This window comes from Lycium ferocissimum, chromosome 1 (assembly GCF_029784015.1).
Source record: "Lycium ferocissimum isolate CSIRO_LF1 chromosome 1, AGI_CSIRO_Lferr_CH_V1, whole genome shotgun sequence".
In the NCBI taxonomy this organism is placed as follows: Eukaryota; Viridiplantae; Streptophyta; class Magnoliopsida; order Solanales; family Solanaceae; genus Lycium; species Lycium ferocissimum.
In genome coordinates, this window is record NC_081342.1 from 787741 (window position 1) to 797955 (window position 10215).

Consider the following 10215-nt stretch of genomic DNA (forward strand, 5'->3'; position numbering starts at 1 on the left):
TCATTATATTTATGTAACGTTAAAATTATTCTTGCTGATGCATAACGATGAGACTAGAACACTTTTGCCCCTCTAAATATTCTGTTGAATTTCATGAACTGATTTATCAAATATTAACCTTCTAAAGAAACCAATTTTATTTACTTATTTTAGGTCTTCAACATGCTTCCTCATATACAAATGGGATCTTTTTTAGGTACTTAACTAAGCAAAGTCAAAATGATGATGAATCAAATGACAAGAAGGAGTTACATAGGAGGGAAATAAGAATTTGACGTGGTTCTTTGAATTGACTAATTTGGACGGAGATGTGGCAATTCACCTTTTCAAAAATAATACTTATAAACGGAAGCTTAAAATATATCAAGAGAATAACCTCACATATAAAACATGAATTGTGCTTGAAAGGTTTACAAAAGGAATTCGATCCACTTTCACATCAGTCTTACCTATAACGACATGGATTTAAGTGTGTCTATAAGAGATTCTGCATCAGTAATTAGTTCCTCTTTACATTAAAAAGACAACAAAAGTATTATACAATTGCTTGCTTCAAAGCATATTGCATTCTCTTTTTCCAAATAGTCCACCGAATAGTTGTTGGGATCCAAGTTACTGAGGCTCTTAAAAAATGCCACCGTGTGTGTCGATCCTCCAAAGGTAGTGCATTTTTGGAGGATCCGATACCGATGTAGCAGCAATTTTGAAGAGCCGAGCAAACATAGGCTGGGATAGGCAAACATAGGTTCCAATACAAAACGGCAGTGCAAAAACAAATGGTATGGTTTATGGTTTCTGGATAAATTCAACAGAGGTAGCACCTGTAGCAAAGTCGAAAATTTTCTGTCGATTATCCTGGATAAATTCAACAGAGCTACATAAACCTTTCTTTTGTAAGTTTTCTCGAGCAAAACTCACACACTACATCATGAACAGTGCAATATTTTATCTCACCATTACCTCTCCTTGTAATAACCACTACTAGGCTTCTGTTCACTAGATCATTCAAGCAAATTTTAGATGCTTCCTCCATGTTCTCTGTGTCCCATGTCCTGAATTGGTCACTGGAAATTTGTAGTCTTCTAGAAACAAATCCCATGTAACGAATGAAAGGCTTCAAATGGTCTTCCAAGTGGTCGCTTGAATCTATTATCTTCATGCTTTCCTCTTCTAAACATTGTCACGATCCAAAATTCCCTAAGTTATGAAGACACCTACACCCCAACCCGATAGGCATACCAATTCCAATTTAGCCGATTTTTTCCTTTATTAGCAATTATAAATGAAAGCATAACGAAATACATAATATCAGTCTAATATGATAAAAGTGCGGAAATACAACCATCATCGCAAAACCTGTGATATGATTCAAGAGCATCTAAAAAGACACAAATACATAAGTCTGAAATCTGATACACTGTCTGGATGAGAATAGAACACTAGTAAAATAAGAGAGGGAGTCCACGGTGCTACGAACTAGCCAAGCAACTCACCCTGATATCTCCAAGCAAACTCAAACCCAGTCATCAAAATGCTCCCACGAGGGTATGTCATATCTGCACAAAAAGAGCAGCAAGTGTAGCATGAGTACAAAAGAACGGCGTGTACTCAACAAGTATTGAAAGTTCGAAACGATCTAATGGGTCGTTACAAATATGGGAACATACATCATTTGCAACCTCAAGCCATAAAGAGGCAGTGTGTTACGGATGTCTTCTTGATCTCAAGCACCAAAGCAGTCTATTGCAAAATCTACACCTTCAGCTTGGAGCAAGAAACCTACAAATAATGAAAACAAAATAGAGAGAAAAATCAAAATGTTACATAAATGAATTATTATACTTTAATTTTTTTTTCTTTTCTTAATTCCATATGTATCACAGTGCACATGATGTAAATAAAATTTGCCTCATTTGTCTTAATGATAGAAGGGGAGCCTTGGAGCAACGGTAAAGTTGTCTCCGTGGAAGCAACCACTAATGCTTGCATTAGGGTAGACTGTCTACATCACATCTCTTGTGGTGCGACCCTTCCCTGGATCCTGCTAACACGAGATGCTTTGTGCACCACGCTGCCCTTTTGTCTTAATGATATCACGTACCATTATATGTTTTATGCTGCATATGAACTTGGAGACTATCACATCCTGTCATCTCTTCCACTTCTTTTTTAATGTTGAGAGCTGAATCCTCAAGTGACTTATCGCAGAAAATCAATTTAATCAACATCAGTGTTGGGATATCCACAAAGCTAGAAGGGATCTGACCGCACATAATTTTGCAATTGTTTATAATTAGTTTCTCAAGCACGGGGAAGGATGCTTCTGAGGAGCGCCATTCTGTAACAAGAACATTCTGTAAATTCAAGTATTTGAGTGCTCGAAACTCATAGTCACTGACATCCCAACATATGCAATATTCAGCCTGGCAGAATCTATCTTCGGACTTGAAGTATATGCCACGTAGTTTGAGCCTCTCAAGGTTTCGCAGACTTGCAAGTTGTGAAACAACTTTTTCTGTTAGGCAAAGTCTATCAAGGGACAAGTCCTTTAGATTTGAAGGGAAGACAACACAACCGTCCCGTCCTATGGATTTGTAGCCTATAATTGGGCGTGAGAAGCCCACTTCGAGAGATTGAAGTGGGAGTTCTTCAAGATTAGGCATATGAACTTCATAACCCTGTTCAACAAAGTGGAGATTGAGTTGTTCAATATTTGGGAATCTCCTCCAGAACTCCGGAGCCATATCGACTATGTATACACGGCACTTTCCAAAAGTCTTCAAGTTCGGTAACACAATTTCTGAAGATTCTTCGAAAGCTGCTCGATCATTGTCTTCCCATTTGAAGGAAAAGTCCTGTATATCCACATGCCTTAGCTTCTGCATTTTCCAAATAGAAGGTGATGTCTCGAAACGCCTTGAAAATTCATCTTCTCTCACCACCTGCAAAGTTTGTAGATCGTGTAGGTGTGATACCCACTGGAAATCAAATTCTCGGGTACAAATTGCAAGATACCTCAAGTGAGTTACTGCTTGCACTACCATAGCCCACAAACGTCTTTCCAAGCAGATATCCGACAAATGCAACACCCGAATAAATCTTAAGCTATCAAGTAAAAGACTTGTCTTTTCCCATACACGGGATTCTGGATGAGCAATGAACTCAAGAGACCTATCATGACATTGGGCAAAAGACTCCCCTTCCTTCAAGCCTGCCAACTTTGGAATCTTATCCAATAATTTTTCCCACTGCAACAATTGGTGGACAAGATCATCATGGATACACCTAATAAACTGAGGTTCCTTTGACTGTTGGTACTGCATAAACTTTTCTTTTGTAAGTTTTCTCAAGCAAAACTCACGCACTACATCATGAACGGTGCAGTATGCTATCTCGCCGTTATCTTCTCTCCTTCCAGAAACAATAACTAGGCTTCTGTTCACTAGATCATTCAAGCAAATTTTTGACGCTTCCTCCATGTTCTCTGTGTCCATGTTGTGTACAAAATTTTCAGCTATCCACAAGTTAAGCAATTCGGACACTGGAAATTTGTAGTCTTCTGGGAACAATACCATGTAAAGAAGGCAAGACTTTAAATGGTCTTGCAGAGGGTCATAACTTGATTCTATTATCTTCATGCTTTGTTCTTCTAAAACACGGGAACTTAAATCATTTGCAGCTTCAAGCCACAAAGAGACTTGCTTTTGCTTTGCAATAATTCCAGCAATCAAAACGATTGCAAGAGGTAATCCCTTGCAGCTTTCAGCAACTTGTAATCCTGCTTTGAGTAGCTCTGGGGGACAAATCTCTCCTTGAAATACTTTCTTCTGAAGTAATTCCCAGCTCTCATCCACCGTGAGAAATCGAAGAAAATATGGATCACTGTGGTGCTTAAGCTGCCTAGCCACTTCTTCATCTCGAGTCGTTAGAATTATTCTGCTTCCATTTTCATCCTGTGGGAAAGATAACTGCAACTCTTCCCATGCCTCAACTTCCCATATATCATCTAATACGATGAGGTATCTCTTGCGCATCAGACTCTTGCGCAACTTGTCAGGCATGTCTTCATCTTCAATACCATCCATATTGCTTACAACTTGTTTAAGAATCTCAGAGAACACCTTCCTCAAATTATATTCTTTTGAAACAGAGCACCACGCTTGAACGTCAAAGTGTTTATCAATACTATGATGAGTGAATACCTTTTTAGCCAATGTTGTTTTGCCTAGTCCAGGCATTCCAACAATCGAGACAATGTCTAGTTCCTTTGTTCCCCATTTCAATTGTTGAATTATACTTTCTGCATCATCATCAAAACCAACCGCTTCCTCATCAATTGATGGATGATGACTATATTGGTTGGAAGCCATTGAATTAGCACGAGTTGTTTCACCATGACTATATAGGTTGGAAGCCGTTGAATTAGCACGAGTTCTTTCACCATGACTATATTGGTTGGAAGCCGCTGAATTAGCACGAGTTCTTTTACCCGTCAGAACGTTCCCCATGTCAATTAGCTAGCCTGATATCTTTACTGCTGTTGGAAGTAAATATAACTATGTTAGAACTATAAAGGGCAACCCTGTGCACAAAGCTCCCGCTGTGCGCCGGAATTATCTATTAAATCTAGGAATTGAAGCAATAGAACCCAATACTGCAAAAATTTCAATTAAGATAACATTTGGAAGGGGTTTTATATTTCTCATGCTTTTTTTCCAAGTTCTTTTTCTCATAGAGAAAGATAATAAACTAGAGTTGGTGGTTTTGGAAACTATCATATAAAGTTTCAACTTTCTTAGCACAACTTTCAAATGCTGTATTTTTCACCAAAAAAACCATGAATAATAATAGGCTGTCAGATGAAAAATGGGGATCAAGGGTGGAAACTTTTGGGGAAAACAAAATTATAAAAGATTAATAAGGTTTAATATGAAGAAGAGTCTAATCTCGTAGGAAAATCACTAAGTCATAGGAATGTGTTTGGCATGGAGGAAAACATTTTGCAGAAAAGCTTTTCCAATTTTCCATGTCTGGTCGGTCAAAATTCTAGAAAAACATTTTTTCTTGGAAAACAAGTTAAATGAAGAAAATGACTTCCTTAGCGGAAGAAGAGAAAACAAGTTCCATAAGTGACATTTCGTTCCTCCTTATCATCCAAATACACCCCATCCTACCCCTCCCCTGATAGTATTTGCCTAAATTATATATGAATAATTGTGAAACAATATTGTCTGCTTACTTACAAACACCAGTACATAAGTAAGAAAATCACTTATTTTCCAGGAAATTATTTCCCTGTATGGTAAACTCACCCTTAATGTAAATTTTCTTGTAAGCATTCTAAGAAATGCAGTTGAATCTATGAGGTTTCACAGAGAACACTTGACTCTGTCTATTAAGTCTATACATTTATAGTATTAAATCCAAATATTCACAGTCTAATAATATTCAGCTTACAATGAAGACGAAAATCTAACAAAAGAAAGAAAAATCAAACTTACGTTCAATCAAGAAGAAGAAAAAACCAGTCCTTCTTTCTTCCTCTTTCTTCTACATCAGAGATAAGAACACTACAAATACAGCACAAACGAGCTAAAGTTTAACAATGCTGTAATCAAGTCAACAAAGGCGTACGGTATGTGTGTGTATATATATATATATATATATATATATATATATAATATTTTGAGTTTTGTCTTCATGGCACAAGTGGACTAGCGTGGGGAACTCTCACATTGGCGGCTAAACAAATAGGGTTACGTACATGCATGTGAAAAAGTTCCAACCCAAAAAATCTTGAGTTATGATCAAAAACATAGTTTGAACTGCTCCATTTATGTGATACATTTTCTTTTATCATGTCCCAAAAAGATGAGATATTTTTATAGTTAGAAATAATTTAATTTAAAATTTCTCATTTTACACTTAATGAAATGATTTACAGCCACAAAAATATATATGATTTGTTTTAGACCACAAGTTTTAAAAGTTTTCTTTTATTTCTTAAACTCCGTGACAAGTCAAAGTAAATTGAAATGAAGGGAGTATTATTCTTTTTTGGCGAGTTTCACACCCCAACTATGTTCTCTTTTCCTACTTGAACTATCATAATCAGGGGTGGAGCCAGGGGATTTATGCGAATCCTCTTCGGCGGAAAATTATACTGTTTATACATATGGTTAATTTTTTTTGTTTATGTATATATATTAGATGTTGAACCCCATTGGCTTCTTCATGTGTTTACTTCTTCATATTTTGAATCTCCTTAGTGAAAATTCTAACTCCACCGTTGATCATAATCTATGTATTAAAAAAACACATCTAGTTTGAGTAGTAAGTAAGGAATAGAAATAACTGATAGTTGTCGAGATGTATTTTAATACATAAATGATGAAATTAAATTTCATGTAAGGAAAAGGAAACCGCTGATAAATGGGTGTTGAGACTCACGAAAAAATGATAGATCTAGATGTCTTTTTTATCATTATCTAAAAAATCTGAGTAGCAAATACTTATCATTTCGGTCAGCATCTAAGAGTTGCAACTCAATACTTGGTAGTATCTTCTTTTCCTTTTTCTGAAATGAAATAATAGCATTAATAGCACTTTTGTCCTTTAGTTATTAATAAGTTTTATTTTTAGTTTTTATGATATGTTACTATGTACATTAAATTTTGCACTTTTGTATAAACTCTGGTCGTGAGTACTCACAAATTTATAAATAAATTAGTTTCTCGTCACGTGCGTTGCATGTGTATATCAAGCCATGTTCTATATGGCGTTTTATAAAATAATATCAATATCAATTTATAACTAAAACTATGCAGTTTCCTAAGCAAACAATAAGATCATTCCGTCTAGAGCAATTAATTAAGTACAACATAAACCATTAGGAAATACGCTAATCCTGGATTTGAAAGCAACAAATTTAAAAGTCGTCTAAGCTTCGCAAGCAATGAGTTGTAATGCAATAATAACATCATAAGTAAAATTTTGTCATATATATTAAAAAAATGTACATTATCGATCTTGGAAATCTATTACTTTTTTAGTTGTTCGGTTGATTAGCATACTAATGCTAATGATAAGAATAATCGATATTCTAAAGTTCCCTAATTAGAAAAGTAACAACAAATTTTAATATAATTTCAGTTATATAAAAAGAGAGTCTTCTACAATAAATCGCTAAATAGGGAGAAATGTCTTATTTCTTTCCCTCCTAAGAGTTCCTACATCACTAATGACAATTTTCTTCTTTACATGTCATCAACATGGGAGTCATCCGAATAATGCAAAATTTGAAATATTTGTGAGTCCTTTCTAATAGTGCAACAGAATTAATATATTCTGAATTAAATGGGTGATGTTCGAGATGATGAAATGATATTTTAGGGAACAGATAAAGTATAACATAGAAAATAGATTAATCCCTCTTTACCATAATCATAACAAGCAAGAAAAGATATACTAAAACAAATATTTTTAGAGCTGCCATAAATCTCAGGACATTTATCAAGGAACATTTTCTCGAAGAAGTTTTGCCCATCAAATATGCTTTCGTCCAAATTTCTCAACCTGACTATGCGAACAAGTTCTTTACGTGAATCCATAACAACACTTTTTTCCTCCATTAGCATTTTACCAGCACAAATGTAGGTATACTTAATTGATCATTTTATCTTGTATTATGACAAGAAAAAATTGAATATAATATTTAGAAGATGAAAGAATTGTTTACATCCTATTTAGGAAAATTAAAGAAGCTTGGAAAATCATGGACAAACGCATTTAAAAAATTAGGCTTTATATATGAGAAATTACTATTATCATTCGAACATTGCTTTGTTGCATTGCCTTTTATCTTCCACGTTATAATAAAAATACACACACACACATATATATATATATAGACACACGCACATATAATAACACCTAATGATGAAGAAAAAGGTGATTGTTAAGCAAGTGAAAAGGTGCCTTTTTCACTTAATATACAAACTCAATTAATTATGTAGAATTAGAAACAGAAACTGTGATAGAAGAGAAATAAATACTACTAAAGAAACGTGCCTTTTTCTCCCCTTAATTTAAATTTAAACTTTTTTTTTTGTAAGCCAGACGTTATCCAATTATTCTGACCTTGTAAATCAAACCACTAAATGACGATTCACAAGTTGTTTTGATTTAATTACCACTAAGTAGCCCTTAGCGGTTTTATTTTATCAAAATAAATAGTGCTCAACAAAGGGAAAAAAATGAAAGACAAAAAACAGATAAAAACAACAAAATGTAAATTATGACGATTCACATTGATAATCACTCAGACAAACTTGTATCTTATTATAGAAGTATACTTATTTACTCAAAAGTTTAGTTTAATACTACCCACATCTTTACTGGTCATAATAATACTAATATTTGTTTGCAGTACTACAAGACTTGTATCTTATACTTTCTTGAAAAATGTTACTTTTTCAAAGGTTCATGACAAAAAAAGAACGACCAAAGGCATTTAAAATAACAAAAAATTTGTGAGCAAATAAAATCTCCAAAACAAAAACTTTGCTATGATATCAAAGAAAAGTAAATAAATATATATACCTAAAAGATAATAGGTTGTCAAAGAAATTCTAATTTTCTTAAAGGTTTCATTTTAGCAATATACTGTATACTACAAATATAAGCCAAACGCCAAACTAAATAGTAAGAATTGAACATGAAAAGAGAACTTACAAGATAAATCTGACAAGTATTTTATGATATCTTTTAATCAATTTCTTTGTAAGTTTTGTTAAAGAGACTGGTTGGTAACCAAACAATTTTTGGACAAAAAGATTGATATCAAACCGGTTATTATCTCAGAGGCAATATTTGACACAATTAGTGAAACTCAAAAAAGGAGATAGAACTTTTGTTCTCCAAGGGACACATTCGTAAACTCAAGAAGAAAGATTTTTTTTTTTTCCTGCTAGGAACACATCCGTTCGGGTTGTGTTTGTTTATAGACGGTAGGTTTCTTTTAAATAATAAATAGGATAATTAGGATTTAAAGAAGTGTATTTACATAATTTAACTTTTAAGTTAGGCAGTTCATGCTTTTAATATAATATATAGAAGACAGATATAGATATAGATATTAACCGTTTCAGACTCAAGTGGAATTACACTGAGTATGTTGTTGCTATTGTTATTAACTGTTCCATCGCTTAATTACTCATGTGTTACATTTGTATTGTTACTTTATATTAGACGATAGTATAATTATATAATTAGTCTATAATATATTTTCTTTATGAAAGAAAAATCACATATTTAAATTTATTGTAGATTAAATATATCGACCCATATATCACAAGAATTAAAAGTAGAATATACCAATAATTTAGAGAGGGAAAGTGCTATTATTCCAAAATAATAAGTATATCATTTAATTTTGTTCGAGAAAACTACTTTTATACTCGTGTCTTGTTATCCAGCGTCAAATGTAAATTTGGAAGATACTCCCTCCGTTCACTTTCACTTGTCCACTATGAGCTCTGCAAACCCCTTAAGAAATAACAAATGAAGTGAGCCTTTTACCATGATATCCATATTAATTAGCGTAAATGTTAATGGATTTGAAAAATAATTTGTAATGAGTAATTAATGCTATAAGGGTAAGCCAGGATAAATAAATTATTTTTCTCTTGATATGCGAAAATGGACCAGTAAAAGTGAAAATCTATTTTTAGAATAATAGACAAATAAAAATGAACGGAGGGAGTAAACAATTTACAGGGTAGTTACTTAAATATCAATAAAAGGGTTCTTCAAAACTCGTTTAGTTTAAATTTTTAAATTGCTCTAGACTCTTCCCGTAGTTTTAACTAAAAGAAAGAAAAAGAAAAAAACATAAAAGAATATAGTTATATATCCACCTTTTGAGGGTATATCATTTTTTTCTAATATTGTATTTCTTAAAGAGGTCCTTTTTTTTTTTCCCAGTTTTTTTATTTTTTTGTCCAGTGTTTGGCACTGGTTTTCGGCTTGACTAATCAGGATTCGTGTAGGGAAATTCTACTTTGGCAAGTAAAAAGCTCCCGACCAAAGACAACTCCATTTTTAGAATTAATATCCCAAACCTTTGATTTACGATGGAGAAATACTTGCGGTTCCACAGCAAGTGTTAGTGGTGATCATGATGAGTCTTCATTATTCTTGCATTTTTGGTGATCT

At 33.5% G+C, this 10215-nt stretch overlaps 1 protein-coding gene across 4 annotated transcripts; it reads right to left on the reverse strand.

Moving 5' to 3' along the window:
- Positions 1–1283: 1283 nt before the first annotated feature.
- LOC132034420 (putative late blight resistance protein homolog R1B-17) lies at positions 1284–5597 on the reverse strand. Of its 4 annotated transcripts, none has more exons than XR_009409191.1 (4): positions 5502–5597; positions 2102–4534; positions 1668–1779; positions 1284–1556 (listed from the first exon to the last, which is right to left on the reverse strand). XR_009409191.1 is itself a non-coding variant. In XM_059425761.1 (4 exons), exons 2-3 carry the CDS (start codon positions 4506–4508, stop codon positions 1724–1726), a joined length of 2463 nt encoding a protein of 820 aa, XP_059281744.1. In that variant the 5' UTR covers positions 4509–4537; positions 5313–5448; the 3' UTR covers positions 1284–1556; positions 1680–1723. The 4 variants fall into 4 exon arrangements, 1 of the variants encoding a protein (XP_059281744.1); XR_009409157.1 differs by having other exon boundaries at positions 2102–4537; XR_009409150.1 differs by lacking the exon at positions 5502–5597 and adding an exon at positions 5313–5448 and having other exon boundaries at positions 2102–4537.
- Positions 5598–10215: the final 4618 nt, after the last annotated feature.